The sequence below is a fragment of the Mobula birostris genome, chromosome 22, assembly GCF_030028105.1.
Source record: "Mobula birostris isolate sMobBir1 chromosome 22, sMobBir1.hap1, whole genome shotgun sequence".
Classification (NCBI taxonomy): Eukaryota; Metazoa; Chordata; class Chondrichthyes; order Myliobatiformes; family Myliobatidae; genus Mobula; species Mobula birostris.
Window position 1 is genome coordinate 43,135,739 of NC_092391.1, and position 18,323 is coordinate 43,154,061.

Consider the following 18,323-nt stretch of genomic DNA (forward strand, 5'->3'; position numbering starts at 1 on the left):
CAGCTCAGGATATTGAGAGACCCTAAACACAAGAAAGTCTGCAGATGCTGGAAATCCAAAGCAAACACACACAAGATGTGGGAGGATCCCAGCAGGTTAGGCAGCATCAATGGAAATGAATAGGCAGTCGATGTTTTGGGCCAAAACCCTTCTTCAGGACGGTTTCTCCAGTATTGGGTGTTGATTGAGAAACCCGACTGAAGCAAATACTGTCTTCAGCCCTAACACTTGCTCAGCCTGTGTTTCAACAGGATGTTGGCAGATTTACACCTAAATCATTGATAAAAGTTACAATGATCGTAATAGTCTTTGTGGAATACCATCACTGATCGGTCTCGCAACCCGTCTCTGGCTGACTTCCCTCGGCAGCACTTTCTGCACCATCCTCATCACCCTGGTTCCCTGAATATCAAGTCAAATTTACTGCCATCTGCACAAGTATGGTGAGGTCCAGCTACCATGAAAATTAATGGCTGGTACTATGCTGGTCCAGGTACAATGATTGCAGCAATGCCACAGGCAAAGACATCACACACAGAATATAAATTGTACATAAACTAAACACGACAGTAAACTTTAAAAAAGTTCAAATTAGAACATAAGTACAAGAAAATCACAATCAGAGACAAGTCTATGCTGGTGCTGGAGGTGTACCATTGCGGATGTAGAATTAGATGTGCTGTTTGGTTCAAGAACCTGGTAGCTGTAGGAAAGTAGCTGTTTCTGAACCCGGTGGTGTGGGACTTCAGGATTCTGCGCCTCCTGCCCAATGTTGGCAGGGAAAAGAGGGCACGCCCTGGATAGTGGGAACCTTTGAAGATAGATACTGCCTTCCTGAGACATCTCCTGTAGATGCTGTCAGTGGTGTGCCCATATTAAACCGGGCCACACTTTACAGCCTCCTGTGTTACTGTGCATTGCAATGGCTGGACCCCTTACTCTGAACTTGAACCAGCTGCTCAACTGGGGAAATCTAATAAACCAACCCGAAGTCTCCCAGATCGGAGTTATCTGCCGTCGCTGCCCACTGCTACAGCCACTCCCTGACAGGACATGCATGAGGGCATCGAGCAGTTCACCTCACCCCACTACTCTCCAGCTCTCCCACACCCCACCCCCTGCCAACTCCTCCCAATCCAACTTGCTCTCCTCTCTGTCCCCTGCTCCACTTTGGACAATATTTGCTATTCTTCCTAAGCACAGTATGACGGGGAACAAAACCTTTGGCCAATTTCTGCACCAAACTAACACAGCCAATAAGTACGTTCCCTTATCTCAGTGGGATCACTTGCACACAAAATTTACCAATGGGGTGATTTTAAAATGAAATTTTACAGGGGTGCTGACCGGGGTGACTGGTTAGAAGGTTTCAAAGTGCTGCTTATAGGAAGGGAGAGGCTTTGGCTGGTCCTTCCCTTAACCACCTCCCTCCTGCGAGGATAGAATATTTTGTTGAAGGGCGTGGCACCTGGTAAAAGCCAGGGGCAGTACTGGCTGGGAACAGAATATCAGCTGGATTAAGGCGGTGGGAGGTCACAGAGCGAGGGCAGCCCGTTGTCAAGATGGATGAATTCCCTTGCTTTCTCTTGCAGTTTGAACGGGATATCATGATCTGGAATAACAAGAAGTATGTGTCAAAACCTCTGCTGGTGAAGGAGGACTCGGCCATCGTCCGCCACCGCCACTGGTACGCCCAGTTCTACATGCAGAACAGCCCCCGGTTCTCAGCCCAAAAGGATGGCCTGGACTGGTGAGGGCAGGGACAGACTGAAGTAGAGATTGCTGAGGACGCAGCGACTCTCCCATCTCCGGGTTTTAAGGCAAACTCAGATCTCCGCACTCACCACAGATGGGGCTTCCCCACTCTTCTCGGGGGAGTGATTCCATCTGCATCTTCACAAGAAGTTTTCTAGGACTTGTACTTACCTTCACTGTATACACAGAGACTTGAGTCACCTTTCCTAGCACGGGCCGGAGCAGGGGGACAGACTTACTGACTGGTGGGGCTGCTGCGACCCAGGGAAGGGCCTCTGCTGGAGAGTGGAACTGGGCGGGCTGAAGCCTCCTGGGGCGGTGGTGTGGCAGGGGCCGGAGGTTGTGACTCCTGTTGGGGGGAGGGGGAAGGGGCCGGAGGTTGTGACCGATTGGGGGAGGGCAGGGGCTGTTACACAAGCATCCGGAAGTTGCTTCTGCAGCTGTATGGGGTGAGATCGGATTCTGTGGGTGTGTGTGTGTCTTTACGTGTCTGCGTTTGTGCACTTGCGTGTCTTTGTGTGTGTGTGTGTGTGTGTGTGTGTGTGTGTGTGTGTGTGTGTGCGCATGGTGGGGGAGGGAGGGAGGGTTAGTTGGTTTTGACCTGTAGCGGCAGTGTGTGCCGTGGTGAGGGGCTGTGCTCGTATGCCCATCCTGTGCCCCCAGAGGAACCTGGTTGCCTGTGGTTCTGCCCAGGGACATCGCCAGCTTGTTGCACAAGCCTGCACCAAGCAGCCAGAGCCGACAGTGCGTGCCTTGGCTCCAGCCAACTCTCCGACAGAGATCCAGATCATTATTTTTTTAAATTCCTGCACCAAAATTGTTTTTATCATTGAATTAGAATAAACCTTAATACTGTGTGACTTACATAAAAATCAGAGCAGCTGGCCCATCAGCCTCCTTCCTGCCTCAGGACAATTAGATGGGTTATCATGAGATAGACTCTGGGACCTTTGGAAAGCAGCAGCACCTTCAGTGGTCCTGTGGGGGGTAGTGCAGTAATCGTTGGTGAGGCTCCACACGTAGTGTGATCACTCCCACCACGGGTAGGAGGAGGTGCCACTGATAGAGGATTGATAAGGATCCTTGCCCCTGGGGCTGGGGCGTACTTAGCCTAGGGAAGGACTGGCCAGACTCGAGCTATTTTTGTGGAGCTGGGTCAAAGTTTGGGAGGTCTGAGATAACAGCTCTGGTGGGTGGCACGGTGGTGCAGCGAGTAATGCTGCTGCCTCGCAGCTTCACAGAGCCGGGGACAATGGTGGCCTCGCGTGCTGTCTGTGTGGAGTACGCAGGTTCTCCCTGTGACTGAATGGGTGCTGCAGTTTCCTCCCACATCTCACAGACTGGCCGCCGTATGTTGCCAGTTACTGTTACTAAATTGGAACAGACCCTGATCACCACCTTCTGATGATGTCACTGTGCCCCTTGTCATCTCCTTTCTCCTGTAACCCTGATCTCCCATCACCACACAACCGTGGTTTATCTCGATCAGACCCCAGGACACTAGCTGGATGATTTACCATGCTGAGTTGTCCAACTGGAGAGGGTTCTCCATCAGAACCTCCCCTGGTGTTCCTCTGCGGCTGGAGAACAAGCTCCTAGTCTCCAGATGCAGAGCGTGCAATGGGAATGGTCGTGGGAGGGAGAACTCTGACTGGTGGTGGCAGTGGGCTGGCTGAGGTCAGGGGACAATCTGTGCTGCCTCATTCCCTGTGTACAGAGAGCCTGACTGTGTAAAGATCACCACAGGGATAGCTTTCAACAACGTCCCACTCCCAACAATGCTCGACATGCAGGCAAGTTCCTGCTTCCTCTGGAATGATGTTTGGGCCACGGGACAGCGGGAAGGGAAGAGGTGCTGCATGTCCTGTGGTGACATGGAAAAGCAACAACAGGTAAACGTGTTGCTAGGGATAGAAGGGCAAACTCTGGAATCGTGGAAAGGAAAGGCCCATTTGGAATGCAGAGGCGAAGGGTGGTCCAAGGTGTGACCTGGTTTTGGGGGCGAGTGGATGGACGGGAGAGGGGGTTGTTCTGTCTCAGGCTGGGGGACAGGTTCAGAGAGCAAAAGAGCTGGAGATAGAATTGATGTGATGGAGAGTCACACCGACTAACGTGGAGAGGAGGCCTCGGTTAAGGAAATAGGAAGAGATCTGGAACTACTGGTGTGGAAACAGGCTCTTTGGCCAGAATTGTCCATACTTACCAAGCTGACCATCTAAACCAGACCCATTTGCCTGTGTTTGACCCATATTCCTTTAAACCTTTCCTATCCATCTACTAGTCCAAGTGCTTTTGAATATTATTGTACCTGCATCAACTCCTTTCTGTGGAATGAGCTGCCACGTATCCACCACTATCTGCATGAAGAAATTGCCCCTCAAGTCACTTCCAAATCACCCCTCTGGTTTTTGATTCTCCAGCCCTGGGAAAAAGGTTGTGTGCTTCAATCCTATCTATTGCCTTATAATTTTATGCACCTCCATAAGGTCATTCCTTGAAGTGATACAAGGAAGGGAAGATTCCAAAATGGACCGTGCGTAAGTGAGGGCACAGTGGGACGACGGCAGTGTTGATGACGTTTCAGGGTTCTACAGGTGCAGGAAGCAGAACTCGTGAAGCTGTCAGTGTGATGGAGAATGAAGAAGCTTGAGCTGGCCTGGAGCAAGGACTGTTAGGCATATTTCTACAACCGTTTGTAAAAAATTTATTGAGATACAGTGAGATGGGCCCTTCCGGCCCTTCGAGCCACACTGCCCAGCAAACCCTGATTTAACCCTAGTCTAATCACGGGACAATTTATAGTGATCAATTCACCTACCGATCAGTACATCTTTGGACTGTGGGAGAAAGTGGAGCACCCAAAGGAAACCCAGACAGTCACGGTGGGAGAACATACAAACTCCTTACAGGCAGAGGCAGGAACTGAACCTAGGTCGCTGGCATTGTAAAGTGTTTTGCTAAGCACTACACTACCGTGCCACGCCAACAGAGAGGGACACTGTGGAGGCCCAGATGGGTTCCCAAAGCTGCACCTTTGTTGGTAAAAATAAGTGGAGTCGAAGATCGGATTCACCATGAGAACGCGGTCAGTCTGGGGAAGGGGTGGTGCAGGAGGGGGACTGGCTGGGCCTCAGTTCAAGGGGAAGTGAAAGATCCTCCTGGTTTGGGGTGGATGGTGAAGCTAAGTCAACTAGTAAATTGGAAACCAACAAGGAGGCTGTTAAATGGGAAAGGACTGGACCTGGGGAGAAAGAATGGAACCAGGGCTGGGCAGGTTGAAGCAAAGGGACCTGTGGAGGAGATGCAATTACCAGCATGGAGGTAAAGATAGAAAGAATAGCTTTATTTGTCACATGTACATCGAAACATCCAGTGAAATATGTTATACGCTTCAAATCAGCGAGGATCGTGTTGGGCAGCTCGCACCTGTTGCTTCCAGAGCCAACCTTGTAAGCCCACAGCTCACTAACACTAATCCTTGGAATGTGGGAGGAAATCCACATTATCATAGGGAGAACTTACAAACTCTTCACAGACAGTGGTGGAAATCAAGTACGGACCTCAGAACTGGTGAGAGGCAGAAGCTGCAAAGCAAAGATTGGTCCAAAAGGTGAGGACCTCTGGGACCCAGGAAAAGTCAGATTGAATCCAGAATTGGCTTGGCAACAGGAGACAGAAGGTTATGGTGGAGGGTTGTTTTGGAAATGGGATGCCTATTACTAATGGTGTTCTACAGGGATTGGTGCTGGGGCCCTTGTTTATAATACTGAATAAGGATTTGTTACAGTACTGTGTTAAAGTCTTAAGAACTGCAGATTTTTAATATAAATTTTGTTTTAGATTTTTTTTTTGTCTTCTGTATTAGTGTGTTAGTAGAAAAGAGCAAATTTTAGATTTTGAAACATTTATTTTCCAAAAAATTAACTGTTACAGAGAATTTTTTTTGTATTTCAAAATGTAACATATCAAGTAATAAATCACTTTTCAAATAAAAGCCTTATTTGTAGTATACAGCCCAGTGGATGATTAAACAAAGGAAACGAACAGATTGCTAATGATCAATGACATAATGAGTCAAATGAACAAAACTGATTAGCTAAAATAGAAACAGGTGTAGAAGGATCAAATCGGATGAAGAGTGACCAAACTAAAGGGTAAGGGTGTGACAGATGTGACAATTTAATTTAAAAATAAATCAATTCTTACACCATAGCAAGAGTGGGCATAGTGACAAGACACAAGGTGGTCACCCTGCAACAGCAAGGTCTCTCTCAAGCAGAAATTTCATGGCAGACGGGATGTGCAGTACAAGGTCTTCTGAAGAAGCACAAAGAAATGGGCAAAGTTTAGGACAAGAAATCCAGCAGACAAGAGATACATCAAACTGACGTCCCTTCTAAATCTGAGCAAATCCAGCACTGCTATCCGCTCTGAACTCACTGGAACCCAAGTACACCCCTCTAGTCCGAAGTCAGAAGTGGTCTTTGTGGACGAGTTACTGCCAAAAAGCCATTCCCCCGAAGTAGAAACAAAGCCGAGAGACTTGTGTGCACAAAAACACAAGGACTGGAGTTCTGAACAATGGCAGTAAGTCCTCTGGACTGACGAGTCTAAATTTGAAATTTTTCGCTCAAGCAGGAGACAGATCGTCCGTAGAAGAACTAGAGAGCACTACATGGGTGAGTGTCTGCAACTAACAGTGAATGACGGCAAAGATTTGGGCTGTATTCCTGCAAATGGAGTTGGTGATCTGATCTAAATTAATGGATCGCTCAATGCCGAGAAGTGCAAGCAAATTCTCATCCATCACACAATACCTTCAGGGAGGCATCTGATCAATCCTAACTTCATTCTGCAGCAGGACAATGACCCCAAACACACGGCCAAGGCCAGAAGGAACTTTCTTCAGCAAAAAGAAGAACAAGGTGTTCTGCAACAGAGCCCCGATCTCAACATCGCTGAAGCTGTCAGGGATCACCTGGAGACACAGAAACAAGGGAGACAGTGAAAGTCTGCAGAAGAACCATGGCAAGTTCTCCAAGATGCTTGGAACAACCTCCCAGCCGATTTTCTTATAAACCTACAGGACTGTATACCTAAAAGAATTGATGCAGTTTTAAAGGCAAAGAGTGGTGACTCTAAGTATTGATTTGATTTAATTTTTTTTTACTGTTTACTGCTCTTTATTGTTTTTGATAGTTAGAAACTTTTCATTTCATTATTTTGAAAACATCTTCACTTTACAGAATTTTTTTAACATGGGCATGTGACTGTGGATGCAGGTAGCATGATCATCTTTTTGAGACTTAAAAAATAGGATATTTCATATTTTAGTTGGGCGATAGAGTGGAATTATTAGTGGACTGGACCCAGTGCCTGGGTAGGGTGTGTGTGATCTGGTCCAACACTGCCCTCTGCTGTCTGCCTGTCTACCAACGTGCTGGAAACAAAGCATTGCTGATTGGGCTGAGAATGTCCTCACAAAACACATCTATTTCTTTGTGGTCACTCAGCACCTTGCACTCTAATTGAAGTTATCAGCAACATGAAAGAAGTGACGTTGGCATGGTTATCAAGCAGATACAAATTCTGCAGGTTCTGCCAACACAGAGATTACATCTCTGACAGCTGACTTCCCAAGGTGAGGTGAGAGTGACGACCTCAGATATTAGACCACACTTGACCAAGTTTGGGCCTAGTAAATTGAAAACAATGTTATAAATCATCCCAGTCCCTGGACATGGAGTTCTTCGAGACGGTATGCTGAACCTGACCTGCCCAGCTGCTTCATCAATGAGCTTCCTTCCATAAGGTCAGAAGTGGAGGCTGATACTTGCCCAATGTGTACTTGTTTTCACAGCTCCCCAGCAGTCCCAGTCTTCACAGAGCAAGGTTTGGACAACTTTCACACATGGACTGATGAGTGATAACAGTGACCAGGCAATGACCATCTCCTTAAGACACAGGAGCAGAATTAGACCACTTGGCTCATCGAGCCAGCTCCGCCATTTTATCATGGCTGATTAACTTTCCCTCTTAACCCCCATCCTCCTGCCTTCTCCCCACAACCTTTCACACCCTTACCAATCAAAAACCTACCAACTCACAAACAAGGGAGAATCTACAGGTGCTGGAAATCCAAGCAACGCACACGAAATGCTGGAGGAACTTGGCAGGCCAGGCGGCATCTATGGGGGAAAAAAGTGCAGTCGACGTTTTGGGCCGAGACCCTTCGGCAATCTCCGCTTTAAATATACAAATGAGTTGGCCTCCACAGCCGTCATGTGGCAATGATTCATTACCTTCTGGCTAAAGAAATTCTTTCTCACCTCTGTTCTAAAGGGATGTATTCTGAGGTGTCCTCTCTAGTCCTAGACTCACCCGTTCCACGTCCATTTTATCTAGGCCGTTAAGCGTAAGGAAATCCAATCACGTCTCCATAACATTCAGTAGTATTACCATCATCAAAACGCCCACCATCAACTCCCAAGAGAAGGTCATGGACTGGTATTTTATGGCCAATGAATCCCTTCCTGTCTCCTCAAAGCCTTTCCAATATCTACAAAGATCAGTAATGTGATGGGAGGTGCATCGTCCTCCTGTGAATTGTTTAATTGTAAACCTTCATCATGACGGTATACACCAGGATCGAATTTATGGAATGTGGGATTGCTTGACTCTGTATGTCGCTTCTGCTATTAATCATCTGAAACAAACTATTTATACATTCACAAAACACTGCTGCAGCCCATTTTAATTGCTGATCTAAGCTGAAATTTTCCAACTGCCCCTCTAATTCTATTCTTCTAACTGTCGTTCTCCTCCCCCCCCCCCCTTTAAGTTGGATCTCATTGACTGTGTTTGGAGTTGTGACCCCTTTGTGTTTGAATCAGCCAAAGTTGGGAATTCCCGCTCTGGGTGCAGAGCCAATTTGGGCAAAAACTGCATTTGTTTTCCATGGTGAAGTTATGGATTAAGTTTCCAATCAAATTTATTTGTACAATCAAAACTTCAAGCCGACAGAATAATCAGACACCACTTCGAGTATAAATTTTCTCCATATATTAAATATTCTGCATAATGCATTCAAGGGAACAATCTGGCACAATTTTATTGTATATTTTCACAAGAAGTTCATCATTTGTGATGGGTGGCCCACTATGCCATTTAACTCAGTTTTAAACTGGAAATAATCGCCGTTTCATTTATACACAAGTAATTTTTAAATATTGAACAGGTTTTAAATATTTTAGCATATATTTTTATTATTGTTACAAGATGCTTAGTATTGAGAGAGGTGATATATTTAGAAGGTGGAAATGGGATTGAAACTAGAAATCTCTCTTTTCTGTAGGTTTCTGGGGGGAAACGGGCTGAGAAAAACAGCAGAGCTCAATGGAAACCCTGCAGAAATATCTCCCATCCAGTGAGCTTGTGTCCCGTGTCCTTACCTGCTTTGTGTGACTGTATCCAGGCAACCTTCCCCCAGGAACATCCCCTCGGTGGTTCGGTTACCACCTGCTTTGCAGTTTTGATCCATTAGTTCACGGGATGTGGATGTCACTGAAATGACATGTGTACAGTATTCCCCCGGACTAAACATCCCAATCCGTTCGGGTCAAATCCCAATACGGCTCATTCCGCACCTCTTGCCTCGTCCCACAGGAAGGAATGAGTTCTTTCTCGGGTAAACCAGGCAACACAGCCAGACCTGGGCCAGTCCCAGCAAAACCTGTGGGCTGTGCCAGTGAATGCTTTCCACAGGCCGGACCTTGGGGTGGCGGATCCTGTGGAGGCTGTATTCTCCAGGCTCAGAGAGGAGCTGCCTCACACATAGTTACGTTTTGCTGCAGAGAGCTCGTTAACAGGGCACAGGGGAAACAACAGGAACTCAGAACAAGGGGAGGGAGCTCCTTAAATTTACTGGTGGATTGTCGGCTGAGGTTTGAATGGGAGGGACCTTCCGTGTACCGATTAATTGACTTGAGCATGGGTGGATTGGAGGGTGAGTGCCAGTGTGCCCACTTGAAGTGGTGCAGAGGGATAGAGGCAGGGTCCATGTTGTGCATGCTGAAGGCCTGGACTTTCCGGGTGTGGGGCTGAGTTGTTGGTCACACAGATGAGGAAAGACCATTGGTGTTAGCCCTGGCTGAGGAGAAATATACAGTAGAACATAGATCAATACAGCACAGTACAGGGTTATGGCCCTTGAAGGTGTGCCAACCTTTTAGCCAAGTACAAGATCAATCTAACCCTTCTCTCCCACATAGCCCTCCATTTTGCTTTCATCCATGTGCCTGTCTAAGATTCTATTAAATGTCCCCAATGTATCTGCCTCTATCAGCACCCCAGCAGGGTGTTCCATGCGTCCACCACTCTCTAGATTAAAAAAAATTACTGACATCCCCCTCCAACCTTATTAAAATTATGCACTCTCATGTTAGCTACGTGCGCCCTGGGGAAAAGTCACAGACTTTCAACTCTGTTTATACTTCTTGTCATCTTTTACACCTCTGTCAAGTCACCTCTCATCCTCCTTCACTCCAAAGCGCTCACTCAACCTCTCCTCATAAGACACGTTCTGAAATCCAGGCAGCATCCTGGTTAATCTCCTCTGTACCCTCTTTCACATCTTTCCTGAACTGAGGTGACCAGAACTGGACATAACACTCCAAGCGTGATCAAACCAGAGGTTTATAAACCTGCAATGTTACCTCACAGACCCTGAACACTGAGCCAAACCAGTCCTCCCTCCTGGGAGTTGCTGTCATGGGGCAGTGACTAGGGAAACTGGGTGAGGGCCCACTGGGTGGCGAAGGCCAGTGCCATTTGGAAGGGATCTGTGTCTCGTGAGGCCTCACAGTCTGGAGCAGCTGCCTGTCAGGAACTGGAATTGGTTTATTATTGTCATGTGTACTGAGGTACAGTGAAAAGCTTGTCTTGCATACTCTTCATACAGATCAATTCTCTACACTGTTGTAATGACCAGATTTCTATGAACAATAGGAGAGTGCAGACCAATCAATTCTCTACACTGTTGTAATGACCAGATTTCTATGAACAATAGAAGAATGCTGAATAAAGTGTGGTAGCTACAGAGAAAGAGCAGTACAGGCAGACAATAAGTTACATGGTCATAATGAGGTAGATTGTAAGGTCAATAGTTTGCCTTATCATTCTAAGGTACCATTTAAAAGTCTGTTAAGTGGGGTAGAAGCTGGGTTTGATCGAATGGTATGTGCACTTAGGCCTTGATAGCTTTTGCCTGAGTGAAGAGGGGGGAAGAAAGTCTGGGTGGATGGTATCTTTGATTATGCTGGCTGCTTTACTGAGGCAGTGAGAAGTGTAGACATGGAGAGGAGGCTGGTTTCTGTGATGTGCTGAACTGTGTCTGTGACTCTCTGCAATTTCTTGCGGTCATATGCAGAGCAGTCATAAGGACTGGGGCACAGGGTGGGTTGGGCCCAGCAGCTGTGGCCACCCACACTGCCCTCCGCTCACTTTGTGTTTCCATGGAGGAGTGGGAGTCCAGTCCAGCCGTTCCCCACGCGGGGCAGAAACTGTTCCTTCAGCTCACCCCGTCCACGTCATAAGGTTCAGGAGTCAAGGTGTATTTATTATCAAAGTGCTGTGTGCATGCAGTATACAACCTCAGGTTCATCTTTTCCAGGCAGCCACGGAACAAAACCATGGAAGCCATTCGAAAGAAAAACATCAACCTCACCCATGAAGAAAAAACAAATCGTGCAAATGGCAACAAGAACCCAACCCCCATGCACAAAAAACAGCAACAAATCATGCAAACAGCAACAAGAAAGAACGGGTGAAAATCAGAATATTAAAAACATAAAACTGGAAGAATCTAAGTGAACTACAGTCCAATCACTGACTCAGGACTCAGTACCATCATCTCACAGCACTGGTGGGGAGAGAACATTCGAAAGCAGGGGCCTTCCCCCAGGAGCAGTGAGCAGGAGACCGTCACACACAGACACCTTCCCCCAGCAGCAGTGAGCGAGAGGCTAGTAAACGGCACTGAATACCCACCCTCCATCCGCACTTGCCTTGACATTCCAGTCTTCCACAAGCCTTTATCGGCGAGAAATAGAGTCGCTCGCCTCCTGGAATCTTCTCAGAGACAGCAAGATTCCAGGTCGTTCATCTGGCCCAAAAAGACACCTTCATACTGGAGATCACAGGCTCCAACAATACCAGAAACACATTTAAAATAAAATGAAGATGGAGAAGTGGTGAAAGAAACAGTTTTGTGGACTATCTGGAAGAAGTTGCATGAGGTAATATTGTTCGCTGTCTTCATCCTGACCGGATATTGCCATAATTTGGGCCATTTGACCCGTCGAGTCTGGCTCATCATTTCATCATGGCTGATCCTCTTCCCTCTCAGTCCCAATCTCCTGACCTGACTAATCAAGAATCTATCAACCTCTGCCTTAAGCACACATAAAGACAGTCTCCATAGCTGCCTGTGATAAAGAATTCCACAGATTCACAGCCCTCTGGCTAAAGAAATTCCTCCTCATCTCATTTCTAAGTGGATGACCCTCTATTCTGAGGCCGTGTCCTCTGGTTTTACAATCCCCCCCACAGGAAATATCCTCTCCACATCTATTCTATCGAAGCCTTTCAACATTCGATAGGCTTCAATCAGATTCCACCTCATTTTTCTTAATTCCAGGCCCTGGGGCTGGAGCCATCAAATGCTCCTCCAATGATAAACCTTTCAATGTCAGAAACATTTTCATAAGCCTCCTTTGAATCCTCCCCAATGTCAGCACATTCTTTCTTAGATAGGGGGCCCAAAACAGCTGTGAACCTCCTATCACCACTGCAGCCCTCTTTCACCTCTCTTCCCTTCTGAGCCACAGCGTCAGACTCAGTGCCAGAGACCCCGTCCCTGTGGCTCACCCCAGCAGGTTGTGCCCTCTCAACAGAATCCAGTGTGGTCCACTTATAATTGAGGGGAACAGCCACAGGGGTACTCTGCACTGGATGTCCATTTCCCTTCCTTCTCCTGACAGTCACCCAGTTGTCTGCTTCCTCTAGCCTAGGGGTGATTACCTTCCTGTAGTCATAGTCATACTTTATTGATCCCGGGGGAAATTGGTTTTTGTTACAGTTGCACCATAAATAATAAATAGTAATAAAATCATAAATAGTTAAATGGTAATATGTAAATTGTGCCAGGAAGTAAGTCCAGGACTAGCCTATTGGCTCAGGGTGTCTGACCCTCCAAAGGAGGAGTTGTAAAGTTTGATGGCCACAGGCAGGAATGACTTCCTATGACACTCAGTGTTGCATCTCGGTGGAATGAGTCTCTGGCTGAATGTATTCCTGTGCCTAACCAGTACATTATGTAGTGGATGGGAGACATTGTCCAAGATGGCATGCAACTTGGACAGCATCCTCTTTTCAGACACCACCGTCAGAGAGTCCAGTTCCATCCCCACAACATCACTGGCCTTATGAATGAGTTTGTTGATTCTGTTGGTGTCTGCTACCCTCAGCCTGCTGCCCCAGCACACAACAGCAAACATGATAGCACTGGCCACCACAGACTCGTAGAACATCCTCAGCATCGTCCGGCAGATGTTAAAGGACCTCAGTCTCCTCAGGAAATAGAGACGGCTCTGACCCTTCTTGTAGACAGTCTCAGTGTTCTTTGACCAGTCCAGTTTATTGTCAATTCGTATCCCCAGGTATTTATAATCCTCGACCATGTCCACACTGACCCCCTGGATGGAAACAGGGGTCACCGGTACCTTAGCTCTCCTCAGGTCTACCTTAGTCTTTTTCACATTAAGCTTCAGATAATTCTGCTCACACCATGTGACAAAGTTTCCTACCGTAGCCCTGCACTCAGCCTCATCTCCCTTGCTGATGCATCCAACTATGGCAGAGTCATCAGAAAACTTCTGAAGATGACAAGACTCTGTGCAGTAGTTGAACTCCGAGGTGTAAATGGTGAAGAGAAAGGGAGACAAGACAGTCCCCTGTGGAGCCCCAGTGCTGCTGATCACTCTGTCAGGCACACGTACTGTGGTCTGCCAGTCAGGTAATCAAGAATCCATGATACCAGGGAAGCATCCATCAGCATCGCTGTCAGCTTGTCCCCCAGCAGAGCAGGGCAGATGGTGTTGAACGCACTGGAGAAGTCAAAAAACATGACCCTCACAGTGCTCGCTGGCTTGTCCAGGTGGGCGTAGACACGGTTCAGCTGGTAGACGATGGCATCCTCAACTCCTAGTCGGGGCTGGTAGGTGAACTGGAGGAGATCTGAGTGTGGCCTGACCATAGGCCAGAGCAGCTCCAGAACAAGTCTCTCCAGGGTCTTCATGATGAGGGAGGTCAATGTCACTAGTCTGCAGTCATTGAGGCCGCTGGGGCACGGCGTCTTCGGCACAGGGACAAGGCAGGACGCCTTCCACAGTACAGGAACCCTCTGGAGCCTCAGGCTCAGGTTGAATACATGGCGAAGTACTCCACATAGCTGAGGGGCACAGTCTTTGAGCACCCTGGTACTGAAACCATCCGGTCCTGCAGCCTTGCTTGGGTTGAGACGTTTCAGCTGTCTTCTCACCTGTTCAGCTGTGAAGCCCACCGTGGTGGTTTCGTGTGGGGAAGGGGTATAGTCATGAGAGCAGGGTGGGGGACTGTGAGGAGGGGTAGGAGGGGAAAGTGGAATGTGTGTTGGTTGGGGGCCGACAACAGATGACTCGTGGGGGATGGGCAGGGGTCACAATGTCAAATCTGTTAAAGAACAGATTAAGTTCATTGGCCCTGTCCACACTGCCTTCAGCTCCTCTGTTGCTAGTTTGCCGGAACCCAGTGATGGTCCTCATCGCCCTCCAGACCTCTCTCATGTTGATAGGTAGTTCCTATCTAGCACTACCTCAGTCTCCCATATGAGCTGAATGTCATCACGCTGCAGCTCCAGGTCCTTAACACAACCTCTTACAGGCTGCAGCTCAGTGAATCTGGTGCAGATGTGGTTATCGGAGAGGCTGGAGGTCTCCCAGAACTTTTACGTCACCACACAGCCCCCAAAGCCACTCTCACTGCTCTGTGCCCTAACAGATGAGAATAAAGAAGAAGAAACCAGGTATTTATGTGGCCCAAGCCTGATCTCGCTGAAGCCTGATGAGCCAAAGCCACTCCGACACTGGCCCAGTCACACAATGGCCACTCTGCTTGCCCCTGGCTTATTTTTATCTGTCCCATTTACTGATTGGGCGCAGTCCCACTCCAAAAGCTGCTGCAAAGTGCTGCCTGTTAAATCTTCAACCATGGACTTAAGTGGAAACACTGCTTCCTCTCATGCTCTCGTTCACTGATTGGGCGCAGTCCATGTTGACCATCACTCACTTGTTTACACTAATCTTACACTTCTTCCATTTTACTCTCTCCACACTCCGATCCACTCCCCCGGACTCTACTCTCACTCTCACACACTGGGGTCACTTTCCGAAGGCCAGTCAGCCTACCAAACCACCTGTCTTTGGGGTGTGGGAGAAAACTCACATGGCCACAGGGAGAGTGCCTGCAGACTCCACACAGACAGTGCCCGAGGTCGGGATTGAAGTGGGGCCACTGGAGCTGTGAGGTGGTGGTGCGAACCCAATGTGCCGGCTACCTTGCAGCACCATTGCCAGGCACAGGCTCGCCTGCTGGAGTCACTGCCTCACGTCCCTCTCGTCACCCTCAACTGCTTGGTAAAAGTTAAACAGTGAACAGTCCGGTCTGTTTAAGCTGCAGCAGGAAAGCCAAGCCCGCCCTCTCCCATAGGTACAACCACCCTTCCAGCAGGACAAGCAGGGAGGTGAGGCCCTTGGGCACACACCTTCAGGGCGTACGTCGCATTACCAAACCCTTCTCAGCTTCTGTATGAGGGGTACAGAGTTCCTCAAAGCCATTAGGAAGCCAAGTGATAGGCCGTATCTACCCTCCACTTACCACCACACCTTCCTCTTCCCTTCCCTGTCCTCCCTTCACCCTCAACTTCCCTTTACTCCCTTCCTCTCTTCTGCTCTCATCTTGCCTCCCCTCAACTCTCTCTTCCTTCCTTTTCCCTCCCCTCTTTCTCCTCCTCTCCACCCCTCATTTGTCCTTCTCCCTCCATCCCACCCCTCCTTTGGTAGTCTAATAACTCTAAAACATATTGATTTTCCCTCAATATACTGATGGGAAGAAATGGCCTGCATGGATGGTATGCAAAACTAAGCTTTTCACTGTACCTCTGTGCGTTTGACCATAACAAACCAATCCCTGACCCGGATCTGGGTCGTACCCTCCAAATACCCAGACCTGCCTCTCGGTTTTTTTGCACTACCTTACTTCCCATTTTTCTATTTTCTATTTATGAATTATAATTTAGATTTTTAATATTTACTATTGATTTGTAATCCAGGGAGTGGGAAGCACAGAATCAAATATCGCTGTGATGATTGTACGCTCTAGTATCAATTGTTTGGTGACAATGAAGTATACAGTATAAGTATCTACGCTGTACCCTGGTCCCCGTGCACGGTAACTACTCATTAATCACACGGGCAGGCTGAGGAATGGGCTGCTGAGTTTATTCGAATAATCAAATGATTTTAAGTCCGTGTCTGTGACATGCTGGGCACTCATTTGGACGAGTATTTATCAAACGAGGCAGTCTGTATTTCCTTGCTTAAAGACAATGTAATGTGTAGGCAGCACTGGGTGGTATGCACACACGCGGTCACACGCTGTCAGGCACTGCATCAACAAAAGGCAGGAAAAGGTTGCCGACTTCAGCTCGGTGTTGATGCTGCACGCTTGCCTCTCGTTCCTTTATGACCTCGCGAGCTGCCGAACGCAGAGCAAGGTTGTGTGCGACAGTCTGCGAAACCGGTGCGGGCGCATCTAAGGGGGTGCGGTTGGAGCTTGGGGTGCTGAGCCCTTTCACTTTCACCTTCTTCACCCTGCAGGCCTGTGGAGACAAAGGAGCACGGGTCAGCTGAGCATTAGCAGGGCGGTGAATCGCGACACTACGTGCCCCAGCTTGACGGGAGCAATCTCAGTCATGTGTCAGGGCTGCACCGAGGCGTGGTTTGGGAGCAAAAAGAAACTCTTCGAGGAACTCGACGGGTCAAACAGCATGTTGAGAGGAGGGGAAAGGGAGTGGGGGAAGGGCATCAACATTTTGGATTGAAACTCTGGATCAGGACTGTCTCCATGCTTTGGGGTGGGGCTGCAGGAGAACTGCTCTTAGTTTTTTTGGGGGGGGGGCTCCAAATGTCAGGTTGTTTTTTTTATTAAATTAAAATGAGCTTCCAAAGAAGTAATGTGGCGTTATGGTTAGGAATGAAGTTAAAGAATCAGGAGTAGACCATGTGGCCCATCAGCCATAATCTGTTCAGTGACAAACTTTTCCAATCTGTTCAATTCCCTGCTTTTACCTCAGTGCGACAAAAATCCCCTTTTTAAGCATTTATATGATTTTCTTTCCATAATTATCATTGAGTCTACTTTCTGTAAATATATTCCATTTTACAATAATTTACTGTTCTAAATAAAATTGGTAAATTTTAAGCTAATATAAAGATGGTGGGAGCATTTGTCAATTTGATAATGGCTCACTTGTCAAAAAAAAGGTGGAGTGTCTTTGAAACATGAGAACTATCTACCCGACAAATGCAAGACCTAATGCATTCCAGAATGGGTAATTTACTGAAATTTTATCTGTCATCAAATCCAAAGCAAAAAAAAAACCTGCATAGCCTGTTAAAAGTTCATTAAACTCTGATTCTTATATTTGGAATATTAACTCATTCTTTCTCCACAGATGCTGCCTGACCTGCTGAGTGTTTCCCCTACCCTTATTACTATTCTGGCAGTAGCTTGCTGCATCTCTTTAAGCACAGGCAGCAGTTCCCATAACGTGGAGTTTCTGCACTTCATTCTGGGATGTTTTGAACCAAACTGCTTGGCCTTCTCACCGATGCTTATGAGCAAAGACAGTAACTATTTTGTACTGAAGGCAGGGAAAGAAAACCTCGAGCAATATTGGGTGCTATCACTTCCACTGCCCCACACTTTTAAGGATCAATTGATTCCATTTGACAGGAGTGTTAAATCAATCAGGTGTGTAAATAATCTGGAGGATAACGACTAAAACAATATGAAGGTTTACTCCAGATCTTCAGTTGCCCGTTGTCCCAGTTCCTCTGCCTCCGTCATATCTACGCTGGTGATGAGGTATTTTCTTCTCGGCTCTGGCTTCTCGTCTATAAAGGTGAACTGAGCTCTTGTCTGCACGTCATCTCTTTCCTGCACTTTTCCTCTCTCGCTTTTGGGCTAGAGTGGGGTGGAGGGGTTAGAGTTCCCAGATACTCACTTTCATCCCCCAGTCTCCACATTTAACAGCATACTCTACAGTTTACATCATCACACTCCACAATTAGACACACCTCTCCTCCTCCCCACTTTCAGCATTCCCAAGGGACCGTTCTTTCATGGTGATTTGGTCCTTTTCCTTTCTACAATTGATTCCCTTCTCATGGCATATTTCCAGCAGATCCAAT

General features: G+C 47.5%; 2 protein-coding genes across 2 annotated transcripts in view; one reads left to right on the top strand and one right to left on the bottom strand.

Moving 5' to 3' along the window:
• The window catches only part of LOC140186151 (cholesterol 7-desaturase nvd), a 41,943-nt gene extending 39,862 nt beyond the window's left edge, over window positions 1–2,081 (top strand). Inside the window, exon 7 of the mRNA XM_072240072.1 lies at window positions 1,593–2,081. Coding sequence (XP_072096173.1) covers window positions 1,593–1,754 — 162 coding nt within the window. The 3' untranslated portion in view covers window positions 1,755–2,081. The remainder of the gene's footprint in view (window positions 1–1,592) is intronic.
• Window positions 2,082–16,341: 14,260 nt separating this feature from the next.
• Window positions 16,342–18,323, bottom strand: part of LOC140186436 (uncharacterized) — a 258,955-nt gene continuing 256,973 nt past the window's right edge. Inside the window, exon 22 of the mRNA XM_072240706.1 lies at window positions 16,342–16,729. Coding sequence (XP_072096807.1) covers window positions 16,499–16,729 — 231 coding nt within the window. The 3' untranslated portion in view covers window positions 16,342–16,498. The remainder of the gene's footprint in view (window positions 16,730–18,323) is intronic.